This window comes from Pleurodeles waltl, chromosome 6 (genome assembly GCF_031143425.1).
Source record: "Pleurodeles waltl isolate 20211129_DDA chromosome 6, aPleWal1.hap1.20221129, whole genome shotgun sequence".
Classification (NCBI taxonomy): Eukaryota; Metazoa; Chordata; class Amphibia; order Caudata; family Salamandridae; genus Pleurodeles; species Pleurodeles waltl.
The window spans coordinates 1,186,696,887-1,186,723,020 of record NC_090445.1 but is presented as its reverse complement, the minus strand read 5'-3'; the positions used below and the strand labels follow the sequence as shown (position 1 = coordinate 1,186,723,020).

At 43.8% G+C, this 26,134-nt stretch overlaps 1 protein-coding gene across 1 annotated transcript in view; it reads right to left on the bottom strand.

The window, feature by feature from the left end:
* LOC138300730 (uncharacterized) overlaps positions 1-26,134 on the bottom strand; it is a 1,597,374-nt gene that overhangs the window by 972,128 nt on the left and 599,112 nt on the right. The window contains exon 8 of the mRNA XM_069240438.1: positions 3,126-3,264. Within this exon, the coding sequence (XP_069096539.1) occupies positions 3,126-3,264 (139 nt within the window). The remainder of the gene's footprint in view (positions 1-3,125; positions 3,265-26,134) is intronic.

Genomic DNA, 26,134 nt, shown 5'->3' with positions numbered 1-26,134 from the left:
GGTGCTGCCTCAGATGTACGATTTCTCGTACATCTGTGTCAGTGTCAAAAGCAATGGGTGTTGCGTGGGAGGGCCCACAGCAACATCCATTACACCCCCCTCTGCCGCAAAAGACTGTGTCAGGGGGCCCATATTTACAAGGCGGCATTAAGCCACGCAAAGTAGCTTAGCGGCATCTTGTAAATGTGGAAATGGGCACAGCTCCACGGGAGCGTCACTGAAAGTGTGCTTGTAAATGAGCCCCTACGTTTCTAAATTCATGCAGTAAGTGTTAACTGTGCATTGCTTGTGGTAGCTTTGCTATTTGTCTTTGTTGTTCCTGCAAGATATGTGTTACTTAAACTAAAAGTAAATTATGTAAAGAATTTTATGATTATAAAACAGAAATTACACAATACGTAGCAGCGTAATTGGTGAATACCCTTGCATAACAGACATTACAAACATGGACAACATTTAGGGGTCGTAGCTGCGACCCCTGGCTTGGCACTTGTTAGCGCATCTGTTCTGTATGTCTTTTACAGTTAATTTATAAGGGGACATGTTAGAGGTTTGATAGACCTTTAGACTACGCTTAGACTGATTCCACCATAAGTCCTAAATTCAATGCAAATACAACCTCATAATCAGAAAACCTCATCAAATATATCTGGAATCTATTTGCACCATGACTCATTTGGTCATGAATAACCACACCTTTTAGTAAAGTTTATAATGTTTATTTTCCCTAGATTAACAATGCTAATATCACGTTAATTAGTCCCAAAGCCAAATGATCAACATACATAAACAACACTGGCTTTCAAATCTCCTAAAGCAGTGGTTCCCAACCTGTGGGCCGGGCACCCATGGGGGTCCGCGACTGCTTAAAAAATTTAATAATATTAGGTCCCAGTTATCAGTAATGACTTCTTGGGGGTCCCCGTGTTCCAATAATGATTCAGTGGGGGTCCCCGGGCTCCAGTATTGATAAAATGGGGGTCCACAGAAGTCAAAAGGTTGGGAACCACTGTCCTAAAGAATCTCACTTTAGTTGAAGCATTAAAAATGAAACATTCAAGAGTTACAGTACACATTAATAACAAGAACAACTGTGCGATAGAAATCACATAGATTTAGGTTCAGCAAATGAAAGACATCAATTCTTTGTTAATCATAATTAGTTAACATTTCCAGGGCTTCCTAACTAACCTTCTGATTAGGATAACATGTGTGGGGTTCATGCAAAACAATGTAGTTAATTTGGAAAAAATCTAACTATGGTTCTATCAAAATAGCGGTTGGTACATAGAAACAAAGAACAAAAATCTACAACCAAGACAATAGCATTTTGTTATACCTCTCATTAAATAGATCAGCAAACTGCAATTCTCTTCATCAGTTGGACATCCGTCTGGTCAGCTTCAGCAAAAGGGCATTAAAAGGAAATGACTCAGACACAGTGGACTCTAATCAATCTGAACCATTTAAGAAACAATCTCTAAGGGGTCAGCATCCACCATTAACAATTAAGCTGTAAAGTTAAAGTTAGAAAATAAGTCATCAGGAACTGTTAAGCTCCTCAAACAGAACCTCTGCATGGAAGATCAGAATAGAAAATGCGTTTTCTCCTTTGTGCAGTTAGGCTAAGTTACAATTTCCTAAAGAACTTCCCACGTTGCCATTGGTCAGAAAATCGTATGTTTACAGTTAATCCAATAGAAATTAAAACCCAGATCTAAGATATAACTAGACTGTCTTTCACACATCAATGATTGGCTCCTCTTCTCCTGTTCCCATCGTCAGACTCGTCAGGTAACTTTCTTGTAGCAATCCATACTCCAGTCAGTGCATCAATTGTTGATTCCTGGGACCATCTCTGTCTCATCCATGAAACTTTACAAAGTTGCACCTTCTAGTACAAGACATTCTAGCAAGCAGTTCTCATGAGAAAGTTAAAGACATCTGCTAAACGTTTGGTCAACACTGTGTGAACATTACATCACTATTTCTCTGGACATACATACATTCCCACAATTTATATTCAGACATTCCAGCTTACTATGAGGTTGTACAGACCAGGCCAAACTTCGCTGACTTAAGGCCTACGGTTAATAAGCAAATACATAACATGAAATCATTAATGTAACACGCTACTAAATTTTCTGTACACCTACACTTTGAATAACAATTAATATGCATTCACTAAAAACATTACGCATTTAATGGCAGACACTCAAGTGGGCACATTTTCAAATTTGCACATTATTTTCTCTATTAGCCTAATTCTATGCAAATTCTGACCCCATAGTAAATAAAATTAATTAGTAACAAATTCAGCGTTCACACACTTGCAACACCTAGTACTGCTTTTGCAGCACCTGCCCTCAGAGGTGGTAAAAGCAGTAGAATATTACAAAAGTGAAAAAGTGTTCTGATGAACATTTTTACATTCTGCAGATCCCACCGGAAGGTTGCACTTTAAAATAAAAATTTCATTTTTTTAAAATTGTTGCCATGGTTTTTTAATGTGTATACCGGAAAAATATGTTTTTGAACAAAAGCGTCACCTCTGTGTTCCACATTTGAGATAGTTCTTACAAGGGCAGAAAATTTGAAGCTTATCATCAATGATAAGGACTAAATCATGCCAACAAGATAGTTCATATACAAATTATAGACCTCCAAAGTAGTACCAGTGAGTATGACATCTATTGTTTTCTTAAATCTCCTTTGTGTGCATCTTCCTGTAATGTAGCAAAACTTCCTCCCTTTTGGGTATATAGTTGGCTGTAGTGAGATCAATTATTATGATGTCATCGGGATAGTCATCTGGCATAATTTTCTAGGATTCAGGGACAAAGGGCATGTGATGTCACATCCTGTGATGTCATTGAGGTGTGAAGTCACTTTGGCTAACCTTTTGAATAAGCACATCCCTTTTACTGTCCTTAATGTTTTGTCAATATCCTGTTTAGCATTTATTTATGTTTTTCATTCTTCATCTCCTATTTAAGTTGGAAACATTTTCTGTTTACAAAAATTATATTTTACATTAATTCTTCATCAGATTATATTGTAAGTGCATTGAACATCTTCCCTGAGGTGCCTATCAGTTGATATAAAATACTTTTTTTTTTTTTTACCTTTGGTGTGGTTTTCCAGAATATATTCAGTGGCACGTTCTGCTACTTCCAGAAAAATTCCGCAATGCTTCTTCTGGGAAATTGTACATACATCATATAAAAAAGATTGACTGTATGCAAGGGCTTGATTTTGAAAAAGCTGAAAAATCAAAAAAGAAAGGTTGTTCATTATATGTCAAATACATGAGTCATTCTTTATACAGTCTATACTGAACATATTAAACTACTCAACAAAGAGCCACCAACTATATCCGTTGGAAGCCAGCTGAAAAATATTTCACTTAACCTTTACATTTTTAACAGCAAACCAGAGAGTAACATTGATATTTATTTGCTAATATAAAACCATGTGACAAAACCAAAATACATAGAAGCTCCCATACAAATACCCTGAAAAGATTCAACTGCTTTAGTGTAGCAGTAAGAGGTATTAGCGTATCTCACGTTTCTCCAAGTGAAGAACTTTTCAGTTAACAACGGGACCCTATTACATTGATAATTATCAATTAACTCTACATTAATATTTCACCCTTTCCAATATATATAAGTCTTCAATGTAATAAGTTTGAAAACACTTATGCAATGTAGTTAGTGAATGGATCACAGGCTTTTTTGTTTCTAGGGAGAACGGGAGATGTTGTTATGAGACTAAGCAAATGCAAACAAAAACCTCTTAATAGTCGTAACAAGAAGATAATAGAAATAAACATCGGTTCACATCCCTGTACCCTATCAAGAAAATATTGGCAATTCCATACCTCTGATTTTTCTATGAAAGTGCTTTGAGTGTCCTTGATGGGTTTAGGAACTCAATAAGACATCATACATGACCTCTGTCATTTATGTTTACACTCATGCACCCACTCATTCATACAGTGACTCATTCTTGCATTCTTCCTCTGATATAGCCAGAGCAAAGCATAAATAACCTCATGAACATATACAAAATATCCTAAAGAAATTCAAGTGGAGAAAAAGTCTGCAGTCTAAACATGACAGGCAGATGGTTGCAATAATGAAACTAAACATAGCAGTGGGTCTCCTTCTTGCTGTGGTATTCCATAAAGCTCATTGTTGTTTTAAAGTTCCAGTATGCCTGCAACCTTTAGAACCAACTTGTTGGCCATAGAGAAATGGTAAAATGATGATACACTATGTGCAACAGCATTATAAATAGGCCATCTGCTTTAGAGGAAGTAGCCCTGGGAATGTGGTTGTAGTATCGACTTAAGAAAAACAAAAAGAGGAGAAGCAAAGAAATGAATGGTAAATAATAAAAAGAGAATGATGAAAATTCATGGACTGATACTAAGTACACTTGTTTTTAGATGGACATGCTATCAGAAACTACAAACATTCACAGTGCAAGAAAAACAGTGACTAGAGTGGACTGAACTATTACACCATGCTGTCATCATGGATAGAAGCAGATGTAAACTCAGATTGACCAATGGTAGGAAGTGTTGATCCGATGGCCATATATATGTATTTTGTAAACACTCATCAAAGACAACAAGGTTATAAGCTGAACAATATATATACATATATGTGTGTGTTTAGGTATGTGTGTGTGTATATATATATTTTTTTCACTTAAAAAAAACAAAGGTTAAAGGGCTGTTATAGCTAGGCTCACATTTCAAACATACAAAACCATAGAAAGTCACTGTTATAGTTATCTCAAGTAAATATAATTTGTGCCCTAAGGTTTTAGTTTTTTTAGGGAAGGGGGCCACGCGGCCCCCCTCCCCTGGCCAATTTCAGCCCAGTGGACTCCATCCCCCAGGGCCTGGCCTTTTCTTATTGCCACGTGGCCCCCTCCCCTGGCTGATTTCGGCCCCAGGGATCCCATACCCCAAGGCATGGCCTCACGATTTTAATTTCTTTTGGTGGGAGAGTGACCAGATTCCCCAGGCTATTTCAGCTCTGTGGACCCCATTCCTGGTCCCTGGTCATCAGTCTTAGAAGCCTAGCAGGGCACCAAGTGTTTGTTGCTCTGGGACTGCATCCCCCGGGGCCTGGCCTTTTCTTATTTTATTTTATTTTAGGAGAGGGGGGCATGAGGCCAATTTCGGCCCTGGAAAAACCCATCCACCAGGGCCCGGCCTCAACATTTAATTTGTTTTGGGGGAGAGGGTGGCCACGTGGCCCCCCTCCCCTGGCCATTTCAGCCCTGGGGTCCCTCATTCCCAGGGCCTGGTCATCAGTCCTGGGTGCCCCGCAGGGTACTCAGTGTGCATTGGGGACTGTAGGAGGAGCCTTAAGGCCTCTGCAGGCCCACTCAGCTCCCGCATCCTGTGGGAGCCAGCATTGCTTTTGCACACAGGGAGCTGCTAAAGATGCAGCTCCCTGTCTAGAAAATCAACTCTTTACTCTATTTCCCTGGCTTTTGGCAGAAAAACATAGGAAACCTCCAGTCTGAGCAACCAAGAGCTGTTTGACAGCTCTTGCTCGCTCAGAGCGGAGTGTTTACTAGGACTTGGCTGCAGCTATCAAAGATTCTGCCAAGTCACAGCAAACAGCTGTGTCCAGAGGTGGGCAGCCTGGGACATAGCAGGAGCAGGCTCTGGGGGTGGTGGTCCTAAGGCTATTATAGGCTCCATGAGTGGGGCTGTGCGGCCCCCCTCCATTCTTAAAATATCCCTGGGGAGGTGGTGGTCCCTGGGGCTCAAAGTCCACAACACACAAATTAATGTTGAAATCAACCAGGGGAGGTGGTGGTCACTTTGTATTTCATTCAAACACTGGGAGCAAGAGGTCACTGAGGCACTGTGGGAGCCACACAGCACCCCCAAAACCATTCTCCTTAAAGCCCAGGAGTAGATGGTGGTCCCTGGGAATGTGTGCCCCGTGTTGTATTTCATTGAAGCCTTGGCGATGTGGCAGTCCTCAGGGCTGCTGGGAGCCGCGTGACCCCGGCATCCATTATCTTTAAAGCCTGGGGAGATGGCGTCCCCGGGTATGCAGGGGGGACCAGGCGGCCCCTGTATTTAATTGTAAAATGTGCCCCAGCGAGGTGGAACTGCGGGGCGGGCAGGCGGTCCCCCCAAATTTGAAAAAACAATATCCTTGGGATGGTGGTGGTCCCTCTGGCTGTGGGGTGGCAGTCCTCCTGCAAGCAATTTTACAACACATCAGAGCCATAAAGAACAAAGATCATAATTACCCAGTGGCTAGATACTTTGAGGAGTACCATGGTGGCCAGGAGGCTGAACTGAGTTCTTTTGTGCTAGATGCAGTACCTAGATAAGTATGGGGTGGCAGCCGGGAACAGCAGTTGAGAAGACTGGAACCATAATACATTCTCCTATTCGATACTAAGATCCCAGTGGGAATAAATGTTGAGGAGGATCTACTTGTCAATTGGTGGGCATGAGAGTATGATAATGTTTGAATCTATGTAGTCTTTCCGAATTGGAAGATTGGGACACTTTGATCCGTTTTAGAATTCATTGGTGTAGCATTAGTTTGTTAGATTTTCGTTTTCATTTTCATTTATTTTTCTATTAATCACAATTCTTACTGTTTAAAGGTGGTACTCTTCATGCTTTTTACCTAAATGATTCAGTCAGACATACATGTAAATGTGTTTAAATGTATATACTATTTGTTTAATATGCAATTTTTTTTCATAGGATGAAATATTTTGTCAGGCATCAATGTTGCTAATAGCCACTTAGGTTGGCGGCCTGGAGGCATTATTTGAAAAATTAGCTATTATAATGACATGCAATACTTTTTTGCGTTCATTGTTTGAATGACATAACCTTAAGTTAAATGCATTTGATTTCACATTTTGCCTGTTGTATGCCCTTAAGGAGAGGGGGGCTACACATTAATTTCATTAGATAGGTGACAATCTGAGTTTGTTTGGATGGTGGATATTTAAGGTGTACTCTTTTTGAGTATTTCTTCTCTTTTTAATCAATAGGTTTGCACAAAAGTGGGATGAAACACGAAGTGTTATAAGTTGGTTGCACCTTTTGATCATGGTGGCTTTTGAGAAAGGCCGTTTATATGGCAGGAACTCATTAACGTTTAATGTCTGCCCTGTACTTACAATAAACTTAATGGCATTATGAACCTGAGCATGTTGGTGCTTGTTTCTTTATGGTGGTAATGAGAGGTGAAGGAATATATATTAATATATTAATAGTTTTTAAGCATTGGATCAACACAGTGCTATCCATGCCAAGATAGATCCAATGCTTAAAAACTTTGTATAATTTATGCGCCACTCTAACCCTGAAAGGGATTTGTTTTGATTTATATTGGGTGCTTCCTTGTGTCTGGACAAAGCTAAACCTCTCTGATGAGCTCTAATGAGAGAGAAACATGTGTCAGGGGTTGCTTTTACTCATTCCAGGTTGGCTTGGACGGTATTTTACCAGTCCAAAGCTGTAATACTGTGCCTGGATTGGTAAATGGCTTTTGTCATTTTACAGCTTGGCATGGTTGACACTGTGTCAAACCTATGCTTAAAGACTTTGCTGTACAAATGGCAAAAGACTTTGGTGGTCATTCTGACCCTGGCGGTCTTTGACCGCCAGGGCGGAGGACCGCGGGAGCACCGCCGACAGGCCGGCGGTGCTCCAATGGGGATTCCGACCGCGGCGGTAAAGCCGCGGTCGGACCGGCACCACTGGCGGGGTCCCGCCAGTGTACCGCGGCCCCATTGAATCCTCCGCGGCGGCGCAGCTTGCTGCACCGCCGCGGGGATTCCGACCCCCCCTACCGCCATCCAGATCCCGGCGGTCGGACCGCCGAGATCCGGATGGCGGTAGGGGGGGTCGCGGGGCCCCTGGGGGCCCCTGCAGTGCCCATGCCACTGGCATGGGCATTGCAGGGGCCCCCGTAAGAGGGCCCCTAAATGTATTTCACTGTCTGCTGCGCAGACAGTGAAATACGCGACGGGTGCAACTGCACCCGTCGCACAGCTTCCACTCCGCCGGCTCGATTCCGAGCCGGCTTCATCGTGGAAGCCTCTTTCCCGCTGGGCTGGCTGGCGGTCTGAAGGCGACCGGCCGCCGGCCCAGCGGGAAAGTCAGAATTACCGCCGCGGTCTTTCGACCGCGGAACGGTAACCTGACGGCGGGACTTTGGCGGTCGGCCTCCGCCGCCCGCCAAGGTCAGAATGAGGGCCTTTGTCACTATCTAGCTTGGCATGGATAGCACTGTGCTGATCCAATGCTTAAAAACTTTGCTAGATAAACAGACATTTGAGGTGAGCAAATCTAGAGTGTCGCTGGTGTTGCAGAGTGCTCCTTACTAGAGCTGCTCTCCACCTAAACTTGGGAACTACCCAGAGTTCTCTATTCTTTTTTGCATAACTTATGCAGCACTCTAACCCTGAAAAGGATTTGTTTTGACTTATATTGGGTGCTTCCTTGTGTCTGGACAAAGCTAAACCTCTCTGATGAGCTCTAATGAGAGCAAAACACGTGTCAGTGGTTGCTTTTACTCATTCCAGGTTGGCTTGGATGGGATTTTACCAGTCCAAAGCTGTAACACTGTGCCTGTAGTGTTAAATAGCTTTTGTCATTTTACAGCTCGGCAAGGTTGACACTTTGTCAAACTTATGCTTATAGACCTTGCTGTACAAATGGCAAACAACTTTGTCACTATCTAGCTCAGCATGGATAGCATTGTGCTGATCCAATGCTTAAAATCATTGCTAGATAAACAGACATTTGAGCAGAGCAAATCTGGAGTGTCGCTGGTGTTGCAGGGTGCTCCTTACTAGAGCTGCTCTTCACCTAAACTTGGGAACTACCCAGAGTTCTCTATTCTTTTTTGCATAACTTATGCAGCACTCTAACACTGAAAGGGATTTGTTTTGACTTATATTGGGTGCTCCCTTGTGTCTGGACAAAGCTAAACCTCTCTGATGAGCTCTAATGAGAGCAAAACACGTGTCAGGGGTTGCTTTTACTCATTCCAGGTTTCCTTGGATGGTATTTTACCAGTCCAAAGCTGTAACACTGTGCCTGGAGTGGTAAATGGCTTTTGTCATTTTACAGCTTGGTAAGGTTGACACTTTGTCAAACCTATGCTTAAAGACTTTGCTGTACAAATGGCAAACAACTTTGTCACTATCTAGCTCAGCATGGATAGCATTGTGCTGATCCAATGCTTAAAATCATTGCTAGATAAACAGACATTTGAGGTGAGCAAATCTGGAGTGTCGCTGGTGTTGCAGGGTGCTCCTTACTAGAGCTGCTCTCCACCTAAACTTGGGAACTCCCCAGAGTTCTCTATTCTTTTTTGCATAATTTATGCGGCACTCTAACCCTGAAAGGGATTTGTTTTGACTTATAATGGGTGCTCCCTTGTGTCTGGACAAAGCTAAACCTCTCTGATGAGCTCTGATGAGAGCGAAACACATGTCAGGGGTTGCTTTTACTCATTTCAGGTTGGCTTGGACAGTATTTTACCAGTCCAAAGCTGTAATACTGGTACTGGAGTGGTAAATGGCTTTTGTCATTTTACAGCTCGGCAAGGTTGACACTGTGTCAAACCTATGCTTAAAGACTTTGCTGTACAAATGGCAAAAGACTTTGTCACTATCTAGCTCTGCATGGATAGCACTGTGCTGATCCAATGCTTAAAAACTTTGTTAGATAAACAGACATTTGAGGTGAGCAAATCTAGAGTGTCGCTGGTGTTGCAGGGTGCTCCTTACTAGAGCTGCTCTCCACCTAAACTTGAGAACTACCCAGAGTTCTCTATTCTTTTTTGCATAATTTATGCGGCACTCTAACCCTGAAAGGGATTTGTTTTGATATATATATATATATATATATATATATATATATAAACAATGAAAAGAACTTCCACAGAAGGACGCACACTCGGGAAATCCCAGAAATTAATTAGAGTATTTAATTCACACACTACGCGTTTCGACTGTCAAGCAGCCTTGATCACGTGTAAAATTCCACCAATATACATTTAGTTTAAATACCCATCGGATATAAGCATAGAAACAGGACTACACATTGCATCAATTTTACAAACAGTGGAAATAAAATGGGAGTAAATCTATAGAAAATTATTCAATACAGCTAATACAGAAATAAATATATCATTAAGACAATACTTTTCCATATATTTACAAAATGCAATATTTCCATAAGTAACGAATTAAGGAATTTAAAACCATCAGCTTTCAACTAAGAATGCTGGCATCTCCTGACTGGCTCCTAATTAATACCTGTATAAATAAATAAATATAAATCTAAAATATTACATACATGAGTATAACAACCTAAATACATGAGTATAAATTTATTTTAATTTTTTTAAATTTCTAATGCACCTTATATTACTTTGTTTTAATGAATTTAATATTCTTAACAATTATAAATGTCTAAAAATGTGCAAAATCAATTATATCGGCATACTCAATTGCATATAAATATCTCCATAGTTAAATATAAATATATAAACATAAATATAAATATGAACCAGTCAATTTTAAATTTCATTTCACCTATTTCACACTTTCAAATATACTTTATCAATGTACTGAAATCTTAAGTATTAATTCAACATTCCCTATATTACTCCCTAAAATGATTATAATCATATTTCCTCCAAGTCTATATAACAGCATATTCTACACAATTTCTAAATATCCGATATCCCTGACACCTCGTGACTGAATCACCAGCTTTGTATTCCGAAATCGGGAATCCATCCGGACTCCTCCATTCTGAAAAAATTAAAAAAGTAGAATAAATATTAAAAGTATTAAAAAACATACTCTCAATGAAAAGCCACTACTCAAAATGCTCAAGAATCATTATTAATCCGGATGACTAAAGTCTCCCACCCCATATAGTAATCCTGAGAATAGTCATCAAAATAGATGAGTGGTAAGCTCTTCACTCATATTCAATCCTTGAGGTGTCTTAGTTTCTAAATCAACAATATATTTGGATTCTTTTATACGTAAAGTCAACTCCCTATTGCCTCCTCTGTGATGCACAGGTATATGTTCGATGCCAAAATAAGCCAATATAGTGGCTTCGGAGTTATGGTACTCCTCAAAGTGTTTAGCTACCGGATAGTGGGGATCTCTTGATGTAATAGCCTGCATATGTTCAAGGATATGTTTTTTCACTGCATGTTTTGTACTTCCCACATACCACAGGTGACACGGGCATTCCAATACATAAACAGTGAAAGGAGTACTACATGTAAGAAACTGCTTAATGGGTCTGTTTGTCCCTGGTCTTTTTATAGAGTACTCTTTTCTTGCCACACTGTTACGACAGGCTTTACAATGACCACAGGGAAAAAATCCCTGTAGATTATGCTCCTTAACATGAGATAAAGGAGAGATATCATTAGATCTCAACATATCATGGAGATTACGACCTCTTCTGTACGTGATCGAGGGCCATCTCTAAATCTCCTTGCCTATCTGGTGGCTTAGTGGACTAATGCGTCCACTATAGGGGCCTGTGTTCGACCTCATGGTCACAGGTTCAAATCCCGGCAGGTTCACTCAGCCTTTCATCCAAAATTCTGAGGTCGATAAAATGAGTACCATTGAGTTGGGTAACAATAAACATCTGTTATTCAGCGCCAAGATGCCTGCGGGTGAACGTGCGCTTTACAAATACATATGTTATGTTATAACAGGATCACTCTTCAGAATGTTCCATTGTTTGGAGATAATCTTTTTAATCTGTGTAGTGTCCTCATTAAAAGTTAAAATTAATCGAGTATCATCCTTATCCTCTTTTTCAAATATGGCCATATTGTCAAAGAGGGTCTGAGTTCTCTCAACTTTCGTAATTTTTTCTGTGGCCTTTTTGATGACCCACTCCGGGTAACCCCTTTGTTTAAATCTTCTAATCATTTCTACCTGTTCTCGTTCAAATGCCTCATCTGTATTGCTTATTCTTTTAGCCCTCAATAATTCTCCATACGGAATACTCCATTTAAGTCTATCTGGATGTCCACTAGCAGCATGTAATAAGCTATTTCCTGCTGTAACTTTACGGAAGAGTTCAGTATGCAACATCCCATTTTTAATCTCGATTTTTGTATCTAAAAATTCAATAGACACATTACTAATATTGTATGTTAACCTGATATTGAGGTTATTATCATTGAGTTTAGTAATAAACTTGATAGCTTCTTTCTCAGATCCTTTCCAGATTATAAACAGGTCATCAATATATCTAAGCCACTGTATGGCCTGATGTGTTTCAGGATAATTCTCTTCATCTTTGAAAATATCTTCTTCCCAAAGACCTAAAAATAAGCAGGCAAAACTGGGAGCAAAACAAGTTCCCATAGCAGTCCCCAGAACTTGTTTGTATAGTTGACCATTAAATAAAAATATATTATTAGTCAGTAAGTAATCATTTCAATGATCATATCTGTATGTGCTAGATATCTTAAGGATCTGGTATGTAAAAAATGTCTGCATGCCTGTATGCCCTTCTCATGATCGATGATGGTATAAAGAGAATTTACATCAAGAGATATAAGTAAAAAATCCTCTTCCCAATTGATACCCTCCAATTTACCTAAAAAGTCCTTAGTGTCCTGGACATAAGAGGGTAGGTTCATAACAAAATCTCTTAAAAAGAAATCCACATATTTGGATATGTTTTCCAGAGCATTACCACATGAAGATACTATAGGTCTTCCCGGAGGGTTGACTCTATCCTTATGAATTTTCGGGAGAATATACAATACAGGTAACTTGGGAAAATCCTTTTTCAGGAAGCAATACTCTTCCCACACTAGTAGACCCTTATCCTTCCACTCCGTTAGGAGACGCCATATGTTGGTGATACTATTAGAATATATTTCTTTAGTTACAACTTTATAAAATTGTATATTATTCAATTGACGCATAACTTCGTCAATGTATTTCTGCCTTTTCCAGAGTACTATATTACCTCCTTTGTCTGCTGGACAAATAATAGTATCACTGTCTTCCACTAATGATCTGATAGTTTCACTCTGGTTAAATGTCATATTGTTGTTGTTTCTTGGTCTGAACCATGTTCGATGACGGAAATGTGTCAGGCCACGTACTGTCATATCATAAAAAGTATCAATATTGTCATGCATCATATTTGGGAAAAATGTTGATTTAGGTTTAAAACCGGAAGGGACTACTCGGTCATAAACAACACCCAACTCATCCAAATTCTGATATAAATTCTTTTCATTGATCGGTATTGTACAGTCCTGTTCTAACTCATGCAGGATTAACAATGTATCCACATCGCTAATAGATAAAACATGTTTGTCACTGTCCTTACTCACATCAGGTTCCAAGCTGTTACAAATGTTCCCTTTCAATTTGAACCATTTTTTTAATTTCAATTTTCTAACAAATTTAAACAAGTCAATACGGGTTTCAGCATAATTAAAACGTATAGTGGGACAGAAAGAGAGACCCAAACTTAATGTTCTTTTATCATCTTCAGTTAGGATATGATCTGATAAATTAATAATAGTCTTATTCACCGTTTCCATATCCATTAAATCACCATACTGGAGCCGCTTGTTGTTTTTGTCAATTGTTCTAGATTTGGGTCTCTTCTTAGTCCGATCTCTGACTCTCTGTCTCCTCTTCTGACTCCGGCTCGTCTTCCTCTTTGTCCTGTTGGTCTGCCCCTGTAATTTTGTCCCTCTCCCTTCTGTTTGTATGATACTTGCCTGCCACGACGCAGCAGGCGATACTCGTCTAAAAAAGTAGCCGGTTTGTTGGTAACTTCGACACTAGACAGTTCACTTTCAGTTGAACTTAAAGAGTCAATCTCTCGTGCACTTTCAAGTTCACTTTCAGAGGTTGAGGGCTGGGCCATAGATATTAAAGTATTAATACCCGGTTTATACAGATTGTTAGACTTTTCATCCTTGGCGTGGTCTCCCTTAACTTTTTGCCTCTGTTCCCCAGGTTGTTGATGTGTGCTGGACTCTGATTTTACTGTTTTTGTTACTCTGGGCACTTTACCACTGCTAACCAGTGCTAAAGTGCAAGTGCTCCTGTTTAAATTGTAGGTAAGTGGTTTATCCATGATTGGCATATTTGAATTACTAGTAAGTCCCTAGTAAGGTGCACTAGAGGTGCCAGGGCCTGTAAATCAAATGCTACTAGTGGGCCTGCAGCACTGGTTGTGCCACCCACATAAGTAGCTCTGTAATCATGTCTCAGACCTGCCACTGCAGTGTCTGTATGTGTAATTTTACACTGTAAATTCGACTTGGCAAGTGTACCCACTTGCCAGGCCTAAACCTTCCCTTTTCTTACATGTAAGGCACCCCTAAGGTAGGCCCTAGGTAGCCCCAAGGGCAGGGTGCAGTGTATGGATAAGGTAGGACATATAGTAATGTGGTTTATATGTCCTGACAGTGAAATACTGCCAATTTCGTTTTCACTGTTGCAAGGTCTGTCTCTCTCATAGGATAATATGGGGGCTACCTTTAAATATGATTAAAGTGTAGATTCCCCTAGAGAGTAGATGGACATGTGGAGTTTGGGATCCCTGAACTCACAATTTAAAAATACATCTTTTAGTAAAGTTGATTTTGAGATTGTGCGTTTGGAAATGCCACTTTTAGAAAGTGAGCATTTTCTTGCTTAAACCATTCTGTGACTCTGCCTTGTTTGTGGATTCCCTGTCTGGGTCAGTTTGACAGCTGGGTTGTTTTTCACCTCACACCAGACAGTGACACAAAGGGAGCTGGGGTGTGATCTGCATTTCCTGATTAGCCATCTCTGCTAGGAGGGAGGGGTGGAGTGGTCACTCTCATCTGAAAGGACTGTGCCTGCCTCTGACAATGCTGTCTCCAACCCCCTGGTGTGTGTCTGAGGCCTTGCCTGGGCAAGGCAGGATTTCACAAGAAGGTGTGAGTCCCCTTTGAAGAAAGGTGACTTCAAAGACTAAAATGGGTATAAGAAGGGCACCCAAACTTACAAACTTTAGAAACACTTCTGGAACCAAGAGGAACCTCTGCCTGGAGAAGAGCTGATAGCTGAGGGAGAAGTGCTGCCCTGCCTGTGACTGTGCTTTGTGGAGCTTTCCTGCAGTGCTGCTTCTGCCAGAGTAAGAGGGCAAAGACTGGACTTTGTGTGCCTTCCATCTTGAAGAAGAAATCTCCAAGGGCTTGATGTAGAGCTTGCCTCCTGTTGTTGAAGTCTCAGGGATAGCAAAGACTTCTTCCTGCCAGCACCTGGAGTCTCTGGAGAGACCCCTACTCTGTTCTGTGGTGCCCTTCCAGTTCCTGGGACCCTGACAGGAGAGGCTGGCAGCCTAAGGACAAAAATACACGCACCGAGCGCCGTGCGGAGAAAAGATCGACGCGAATCCGATCGCGGCTGAGAAAACGACGCGACGCCGGTTCCGCAGCTGAGAAACGACGCCGCAGGAAACGCGACCGAAAAACCGACGCCCGGAGCAGGAGAAACGACGCGCAGCATCGCTGACGGAGGCTGAGAGATCGCACCCTGCGCCGCGGGACTTTCGGATCGTCGTGTGGCTGGCTTTTTCAACACGCACCGCCGTGCCGAGTTGTTTTCGATGCACACAGCCGTGCAGGGTTACTTTCGACGCACACCGCCCGTGCGGGGTTATTTTTGACGCAAACCAGGTACATTTTCACGCTAGCAGCGCTAGTGTGGTGTTACAACTACCTAAAGACTCTTTTTATTTTAAACCTTTAAAAAATCATAACTTGACTTGTGTATGTTGGATTTTTGTCGTTTTGGTCTTGTTTTGTCTAGATAAATATTTCCTATTTTTCTAAACTGGTGTTGTGTCATTTTGTAGTGTTTTCATTGAGTTACTGTGTGTGTTGGTACAAATACTTTACGCCCAGCACTCTGAGGTTAAGCCTACTGCTCTGCCAAGCTACCAAGGGGGTAAGCAGGGGTTAGCTGAGGGTGATTCTCTTTTATCCTAACTAGAGTGAGGGTCCTTGCTTGAACAGGGGGTAACCTGACTGTCAACCAGAGACCCCATTTCTAACATTGGTGACCAGCGGTCGGGATTGGACTTGTATTTGTACTTGACATACAGTAATTAAGTGTACACTACTGTTTTGATCTCAGACCACTACGTGACCACATACTACTAGTCTTGTGATTTTTTTTGTTTTTTACTTGGACTGTTTTTTCTCTGCATTCAGTTTCTTTTTTTTCGCTGATCCCGTGATTGACTTTTCTGGAACTTCATTTGAGAACTTGCTTTTCTGTTTTTGGAACTGTGCATATCTTTTTAACCTCTCATCATGTCTCAGTCTGGAGATGCCCTAGCTGAAGCTGCTTTTGACTTGGAGAAATTGGAGAGCTACAAAGTGGCTCAGTTGAAGCAGTTTTGTAGTAATGTTGGCTGTCCCATTAAGAGCTCATCCAAGAAGGATGAGCTGCAAAAGGCGCTGAGGGCCTGGGTGACAGCCAAAGCAGCTGAGGGGCACACAGATGAGGAGCCAGAGGGGGAAGAGGAGTTGCAAGTCACTCACACTGATGTAGTGGGTGGGCCTGCTATGTCTCAGGGGAGAATCTCCAGGGCAGGTAGCAGTGTGTCCTCCAAGAGTCTGACACCTGGAGAGTTACAGGACAGACAGGCAGAGAGGGAGTACCAATTGGAGCTGAAAAAGCTCAGTCTAGAGGTGGAACAGAGGAAGCTGGCCCTTGAGGAAAGGAAGATGAACATGGCTCATGAGCTCAGTTTAAAAGAGATTGATCAGAGGAGTCAGTCCAGTAAGGATGGTGGCAGCAATTCTACAGTGCAGCCTGAGAGAAGGGTACACATCCCAAAAGACCTTGTAAGGGATTATAAGAGGGAGGATGATATCTACTTGTGGTTCAAGGGTTATGAGTCAGCTCTCCACATGAACCTGGTCCCTGAAGCTCATTGGGGGGCAGCCCTGTGGAAGCATTTTGAGGCAGAGGGGAGGGACACACTGACGGCCTTAGGGGATGCTCAGAGTCTCACCTACCTTGCCATGAAGGAGGCCTTACTTACCAGGTATGGTCTCACCCCTGAGCAGTACAAGGAGAAGTTTAGGTCCTACAAGAGAAAGGAATCCCAAACCTGGTTGGAATGTGTTGATTCTTGTTGCAGGTCACTGGATGGTTGGGTGAAGGGCAGTAAGGTAAACACATATGAGGGGCTTTACAATTTAATTGCTTGGGAGCACTTGTACAGTTTATGTTTTCCAGAGCTGCGCCAGCACCTCATTGACAGCAAGCTGACTGACCCCAGGAAGCTTGCACAGGAAGCGGACCGCTGGGAGAGCACCAGGGTCCAGAAGAGGTATGGGGGAGACCACGCCAAGGGTGGGCAGGGTCCCTCTCAGAAGAAAGGGGGGGGTAAGGGCAAACAGGATGAGTTCTCTAAAGGGCCCCAAACTGATTCCCAGGGTAAGGATTCCCAACCCCCCAGTGAAAAGAAGTCATGGTTTTCCAAAGGGAAGCCAGTGACAGGTGGTCCCCTACGTAAGTGCTATTCATGTGACCAGGTGGGTCATGTGAGGGGGGACCCCAAATGCCCCAAAAGTACACCGGCACCCACTGGTGCACCGTCCCAGGGTTTGGCCAGTGTAGCGCTTGGGGAGGAGTTGGTTTCAGGTGGGTGGGAACCAGCAGAAATGACCCTTGTCTCACTAGGGGACAGTGAGATGGTCCAGAGAAACCTAGTGCCTGATAACACTAAGAAGTACAGGCAATGGGTGACCATCAATGGACAGAGGGTGGAGGCTCTAAGAGACACAGGAGCCAGTGTGACTACAGTGAGGAGTCACCTGGTGTCTGAAGAGCAGATTGATCCCCGGGTACTTCACCAAGTAGTTGCAGTAGACAATTCTGAGCGCCTCTGCAGAGTGGCGCAGGTTCCCTTTGAATGGGGGGGGGTCTCAGGTTCCTGGAAAGTAGCTGTGAGTCCAACCATGCCTGTTGATTGTTTGCTAGGCAACGACCTGGAAGATTCCCCTTGGAAGGAGGTGGAACACAGGTCTCACTTGGAGATGTTGGGTCTGCCTGGGTGGGTATGCGTATCCACCCGGTCTATGGCAGCCAATCAGGGTAGTCAAGAGCCCCTGGAGCCTGAAACAGTGGCCCAGGGGACCGCCAAGAAGAGGAAAGGCAGGAGGCGCGGGAAACCCGCCCCAGAAGTTCCCACGGTCCGGGAGGAGGCAGAGCCTGAGGGTGATGCCCCGGAACCTACAGGGGAACAGGTGGCTGAACTGGGGGAGGTCCCTGAGCTGTCGCAGTGGCAGCAGGAAGGGGGACCCACCAGGGAAGTATTCTGCACAGCGCAGAAGGAGTGCCCTACTCTTGAGGGACTGCGGCAGCAGGCTGCAGCCCAGGCGGCTGGCAAGGCGCCAGGTACTCACCTGATTTATTGGGAGGATGGCCTCCTGTATAGTGAGCCTAAGGTTCCTGAGCCGGGGTCAGCTCGTATGCTGGTGGTACCCCAGGACTTCAGGACCTTCCTACTGGGTTTGGCTCATGATGTGCCTTTGGCAGGACATCTAGGGCAGGACAAGACCTATAAGAGGCTTGTCTCCCACTTTTACTGGCCCTTGATGAACAAGCAGTCGGCTGCTTATTGTAGATCTTGTCAGACTTGTCAGGCAAGTGGCAAGAGTGGGGGGAAATGCAAAGCTCCCCTCCAACCTTTACCGGTAGTCAGTACTCCCTTTGAAAGGGTAGGAATTGACATTGTGGGGCCTCTGGATCCCAAGACAGCCATGGGCAACAGGTTCATCCTGGTCTTGGTGGACCACGCCACCCGGTACCCAGAAGCTATTCCTCTAAGGACGGTCACTGCCCCCGTGGTGGGACGTGCCTTGATGGGGGTTTTTACCCGCATGGGGTTCCCCAAGGAGGTGGTATCTGATAGGGGTACAAACTTCATATCCACTTATATGAAGTCTCTGTGGAAGGTGTGTGGGGTAACCTACAAGTTCACCACCCCTTACCACCCCCAAAGTAATGGTCTGGTTGAGAGATTCAACCGCACCCTGAAAGGCATGATTCAGGGCCTGTCAGAGCCCTTGAGGCGTAAGTGGGACGTCCTCTTGCCATGCCTTCTGTTCGCTTACAGGGAGGTGCCTCAAAAGGGACTTGGCTTTAGCCCCTTTGAGCTCATCTATGGCCACCCTGTGAGGGGACCGCTCAGTCTGGTGAAGGAGGCTTTGGAGGAAGCTCCTAGTAAACCACCCCAGGATGTATTTAGCTACATGCTGGCACTAAGAAACCAGACTGCCCGCTTCAGGAGTCTCGCTCAGGAGAACCTGGAAGCAAGCCAGGAGGATATGAAACGGTGGTACGACCAGAATGCCACTCTGGTTGAGTTTCAGCCTGGGCAAAAAGTGTGGGTCATGGCACCAGTGGAGCCTAGGGCTCTCCAAGATAAGTGGACTGGGCCTTTTGAGGTGGTGGAAAGAAAGAGTGAAGTCACCTATCTGGTAGACTTGCAATCCCCCAGGAACCCCTTAAGGGTCCTACATGTCAACCGCCTCAAACCACACTTTGAGCGAACTGAGCTATCCATGCTCCTAGCGACAGATGACGGGGTGGAGGAAGAGAGTGAGCCTCTTCCTGACCTCCTGTCTGCAGGAGAGAAAGATGGGTCGGTGGAGGGAGTGATCCTCTCCCCCTCCCTGACTGAGGAACAGCAGAGGGACTGTCGCCACGTGCTGGGACAGTTCGCCTCACTGTTTTCCCTGATCCCAGGAGTCACACACCTGTGCACACATGATGTGGACACTGGGGACAGTACACCTGTTAAACATAAGGTTTACAGGGTGACTGACAGGGTGAGGGCTTGCATTAAGGAGGAAGTCTCCAAAATGTTAGCCCTAAGGGTTATTGAGCACTCCAGCAGTCCTTGGGCCAGCCCAGTGGTCTTGGTCCCAAAGGCTGCTGCTCCTGGTGCCACTCCAGAACTTAGGTTCTGTGTGGACTACCGGGGTCTCAATGCGGTCAGCAAGACTGACGCACACCCCATCCCCGAGCTGATGAGCTCATTGATCGGTTAGGAGCTGCCAAGTACCTCAGTACGTTTGATTTAACATCTGGGTACTGGCAGATTGCCTTAACTGAAGGGGCAAAGGAGAGGTCAGCATTCTCTACCCCAGATGGGCACTTCCACTTCAATGTGATGCCCTTTGGGATGAAGAATGCCCCTGCCACCTTTCAGAGGTTGGTCAACCAGGTGTTGGCAGGACTGGATGAGTTCAGTGCCGCCTACCTGGATGACATTGCTGTGTTTAGTTCCACATGGGAGGAACACCTGCAACACCTCTGGAGAGTGTTAGAGGCCATGCAGAAGGCAGGCCTCACTATTAAGGCGAGCAAGTGCCAAATAGGGCAGGGTTCTGTTGTGTACTTAGGACACCAGGTGGGGAGTGGCCAGGTGGCACCCCTACAGCCTAAGATTGACACGATTCTGGCTTGGGAGCCTCCCAAGACCCAGACTGAAGTGAGAGCCTTTTTAGGTCTCACAGGATACTACCGGAGGTTTGTTAAGGGATATGGTACCATTGTTACCCCCTTAACTGAGTTGACTTCTAAGAAGCAACCCAAGAAAGTGATCTGGACAGAGGCTTGCCAGAACGCTTTTGATGCCCTGAAGGCTGCCATGTGCACAGCACCTGTGCTGAAGGCACCTGACTACTCCACTGAGTTTGTTGTGCAAACAGACGCCTCAGAGCATGGTATTGGAGCAGTACTCTCACAGCTGAATGAAGAGGGCCTAGATCAACCCGTAGCCTTCATTAGCAGGAGGTTACTACCCAGGGAACGTAGGTGGAGTGCCATAGAACGTGAAGCGTTTGCTGTGGTCTGGGCACTGAAGAAGCTAAGACCCTACTTGTTTGGGACTCACTTCCGAGTTCAGACCGACCACAGACCCCTCAGATGGTTAATGCAGATGAGGGGTGAGAATCCAAAACTGTTGAGGTGGTCCATTTCCCTACAGGGGATGGACTTTACGGTGGAACATCGACCCGGTACAGAGCACGCCAATGCTGATGGTCTGTCCAGGTTCTTCCGCCTTAGTGATGAGAACTCCCATGAGGTTGGGTAGTTGCTCCCCACTTTTAGCTGGGGGGGACACGTGTTAGACTTTTCATCCTTGGCGTGGTCTCCCTTAACTTTTTGCCTCTGTTCCCCAGGTTGTTGATGTGTGCTGGACTCTGATTTTACTGTTTTTGTTACTCTGGGCACTTTACCACTGCTAACCAGTGCTAAAGTGCAAGTGCTCCTGTTTAAATTGTAGGTAAGTGGTTTATCCATGATTGGCATATTTGAATTACTAGTAAGTCCCTAGTAAGGTGCACTAGAGGTGCCAGGGCCTGTAAATCAAATGCTACTAGTGGGCCTGCAGCACTGGTTGTGCCACCCACATAAGTAGCTCTGTAATCATGTCTCAGACCTGCCACTGCAGTGTCTGTATGTGTAATTTTACACTGTAAATTCGACTTGGCAAGTGTACCCACTTGCCAGGCCTAAACCTTCCCTTTTCTTACATGTAAGGCACCCCTAAGGTAGGCCCTAGGTAGCCCCAAGGGCAGGGTGCAGTGTATGGATAAGGTAGGACATATAGTAATGTGGTTTATATGTCCTGACAGTGAAATACTGCCAATTTCGTTTTCACTGTTGCAAGGTGTGTCTCTCTCATAGGATAATATGGGGGCTACCTTTAAATATGATTAAAGTGTAGATTCCCCTAGAGAGTAGATGGACATGTGGAGTTTGGGATCCCTGAACTCACAATTTAAAAATACATCTTTTAGTAAAGTTGATTTTGAGATTGTGCGTTTGGAAATGCCACTTTTAGAAAGTGAGCATTTTCTTGCTTAAACCATTCTGTGACTCTGCCTTGTTTGTGGATTCCCTGTCTGGGTCAGTTTGACAGCTGGGTTGTTTTTCACCTCACACCAGACAGTGACACAAAGGGAGCTGGGGTGTGATCTGCATTTCCTGATTAGCCATCTCTGCTAGGAGGGAGGGGTGGAGTGGTCACTCTCATCTGAAAGGACTGTGCCTGCCTCTGACAATGCTGTCTCCAACCCCCTGGTGTGTGTCTGAGGCCTTGCCTGGGCAAGGCAGGATTTCACAAGAAGGTGTGAGTCCCCTTTGAAGAAAGGTGACTTCAAAGACTAAAATGGGTATAAGAAGGGCACCCAAACTTACAAACTTTAGAAACACTTCTGGAACCAAGAGGAACCTCTGCCTGGAGAAGAGCTGATAGCTGAGGGAGAAGTGCTGCCCTGCCTGTGACTGTGCTTTGTGGAGCTTTCCTGCAGTGCTGCTTCTGCCAGAGTAAGAGGGCAAAGACTGGACTTTGTGTGCCTTCCATCTTGAAGAAGAAATCTCCAAGGGCTTGATGTAGAGCTTGCCTCCTGTTGTTGAAGTCTCAGGGATAGCAAAGACTTCTTCCTGCCAGCACCTGGAGTCTCTGGAGAGACCCCTACTCTGTTCTGTGGTGCCCTTCCAGTTCCTGGGACCCTGACAGGAGAGGCTGGCAGCCTAAGGACAAAAATACACGCACCGAGCGCCGTGCGGAGAAAAGATCGACGCGAATCCGATCGCGGCTGAGAAAACGACGCGACGCCGGTTCCGCAGCTGAGAAACGACGCCGCAGGAAACGCGACCGAAAAACCGACGCCCGGAGCAGGAGAAACGACGCGCAGCATCGCTGACGGAGGCTGAGAGATCGCACCCTGCGCCGCGGGACTTTCGGATCGTCGTGTGGCTGGCTTTTTCAACACGCACCGCTGTGCCGAGTTGTTTTCGACGCACACAGCCGTGCAGGGTTACTTTCGACGCACACCGCCCGTGCGGGGTTATTTTTGACGCAAACCAGGTACATTTTCACGCTAGCAGCGCTAGTGTGGTGTTACAACTACCTAAAGACTCTTTTTATTTTAAACCTTTAAAAAATCATAACTTGACTTGTGTATGTTGGATTTTTGTCGTTTTGGTCTTGTTTTGTCTAGATAAATATTTCCTATTTTTCTAAACTGGTGTTGTGTCATTTTGTAGTGTTTTCATTGAGTTACTGTGTGTGTTGGTACAAATACTTTACGCCCAGCACTCTGAGGTTAAGCCTACTGCTCTGCCAAGCTACCAAGGGGGTAAGCAGGGGTTAGCTGAGGGTGATTCTCTTTTATCCTAACTAGAGTGAGGGTCCTTGCTTGAACAGGGGGTAACCTGACTGTCAACCAGAGACCCCATTTCTAACACAGATGATCTTATTTCTGCTAAAAGTTAGAATCCTTCCGCTTTCATAATCTCCAATATCTCTATGGAGTTTTTGTTGTTTCTTAATTTTTATATCATCTTCATATTTCTTCAATTTTACCTTCATAATTTCAAGAAAGCGAGAGATAATTTCTTTGTCTTTTTCAGGCCTGTTGGTACAATCATCTTTTATTTTTTTAATGTCCAATAACAGGATCTCACGATCACGCCAGGCATATTTAACCAAAATTTCCAGCATATGTTTTGAGCTGATTGCAGAATTATCCGCCCATTCTTTTAACATTTCAGGGTTCGGAGACTCATAAACCGGTGTAATAAAAATTCTTAGTCCTCTTGGGACCATATCCTGATCAATATAATTTTGTAAGGACGTGGCTTCCCACCATTTCGAAATTTCCTGTTTACACAGTTTTTCCAACTTATGTAGGGATGTATTCAAATCATTATTGCCGCCCAGATCGATCCCGGGTAGTTTACTTCTTATAGCAGTTTTAGAAAATAATGCCTGAGCAGCCATTTTCCTTTCATTGTCAATGTCGTCATCCATCTCGTTGACTAAAGTATACGAATCCAAATATACACAGAGGAACAATACTACTACTGCAATATAAGTACTCTATTAAGACTGAGAGAACCCCTGGAAAAATACCAGTTCCTCTTGCCGAAACCTTGCAGGCACAATGGTAAAATATCATGTGCAAGTAAAGAGGACCGAATGTATCTGTTTACTATATCACGCTAATAGAGTTAAAAAAAACACACTAGACAGCACTGTAGTTCCTGAAGAGACTCACAATATATATATTTTGATAATGAATCCCAATACCATTGCGTACGGCTTCAAAACACTTCACAGTTAAGTTCGATTGAAATACAAATTCGAGTTTAAACTCTCAGTGTAGAAATGTTGAAAGACAATGTGGTACTACTGCAGAAGCACGATAATCACACACCTCTCCATAGTTGCCATTCAACTGCTTGCACCGTTCAATAATTCCCCGGCCCCGGGCAAAATTCAGTTACAAAGAAAGAGAGAGTGCGACAGGGAGACGAGTAATTGAAAAAAGTAAGAGAACTGGATTCTTTTCCTTTATCGATGACCATAGTGTACAGTCATTTCAAGAAACGTTGTTTCCAAAACACGCCGTTTGAAATTGCGATATTTTAAGTATCTCCAAGTCACCAAAGGATTAACACCTCTCAATTTACTGCCCGGTCCTATGTCGGAGGCAGCTGAAACGATTGGAAAGATGCAAACAAAATCTCACCGTTCGTACACCATCTTGCTATGCTATGCAATCAATAGGTGAAGTACCGTTTACTAAGCCGCTCCGCTGCACTGACGCCGTCATGAATATCCGATCCAAGTGCATATATATTTTGTCGATTTCGAAAGCGGTATAAGAACAAAAGAGTCACCAACAGGAATCACAATTTCGCCGTATTCCTTCCAAACTGCGAGAAGCAGCTATCCAATATAGCGAAAGCAAAATGCAACGATCCAAAACCAGGTTATCGGCCGGCCAAGCAGAGCCCCAAACGATCCGTAAATTGCAGAAATGCTCACAGCTGGGCTCCTGAAGGCCCGAGAGAGGTGGTGCGTAGAAAACCGGCAGAGCACTCCGGTTAGAAAATATAAACAATGAAAAGAACTTCCACAGAAGGACGCACACTGGGGAAATCCCAGAAATTAATTAGAGTATTTAATTCACACACTACGCGTTTCGGCTGTCAAGCAGCCTTGATCACGTGTAAAATTCCACCAATATACATATATAGTCATAGTCACCTAAAAAAACAAAGGTTACATAGACCTTATAGTTAGGCTCACATTTTAAATGTACAAAACCATAAAATTCACCTGTTATAGTTAAACCACATGGTAAAAACCTGTTTGTGGCTGATTAAAATGTTAAGGAAAGTCTTCCCTTTTCTCCAGTATAAATGGACGGTTTCCGCCACTCTAGCTCTGGTAATGTCTAAAGAAGACTATTGCAATGCCTTGTTTCTTAATTTAGATAAAGGCTAGCTCAATAGGCTGCAGTTGATTCAGAACTCGGCGGCCAGAGCTGTTCTTAATCTCTCTCGTTGGACCTCAGTGAGAAGTAGTCTTAGACAATTACACTGGCTTCTGGTGGTTCAGCGGATTATTTCTAAATCTCTTTGCTTGACTTATAAAGCAGTGCATGGCCAGGGTCCCCAATATCTGACCTCTAAATTATGTTGGTACAAACCAAAGAGACATCTTAGGTCATCCACAGCCTATAGTATTCAGGTACCTCGGACTAACAGAGTGAAGTGGGGTGATAAAGCATTTTCTGTAGCTGCAGCTAAGTGCTGGAATTCCCTCCCTCTAAACATTAGGGCCCATATTTATACTTTTTTAGCGCTGCATTTGCGTTGTTTTTTTGACGCAAAATCGGCGCAAACTTACAAAATACCATTGCATTTTCTAAGTTTGCGCCGATTTTGCGGCAAAAAACGACGCAAATGCGGCGCTAAAAAAGTATAAATATGGCCCTAGGTCAAAAACTAGCTACCTACGCTTTAGGAAATTGATTAAAACATGGCTTTTTCCTAGTTAGTCCTTTCCTCTTTTTCTTGGTTGGGGTGTCTCTTGATGAGTTTGGCGTCGTCTTTACTTATGCTAGCGCTTCAATGCTCTTTGTGAGCCGGAATGCGCTTTATAAATACAACATACACACATACATACAGAGTTAGCTCAAGTAAGTATAACTCATGCCTTAAGGTAATTATA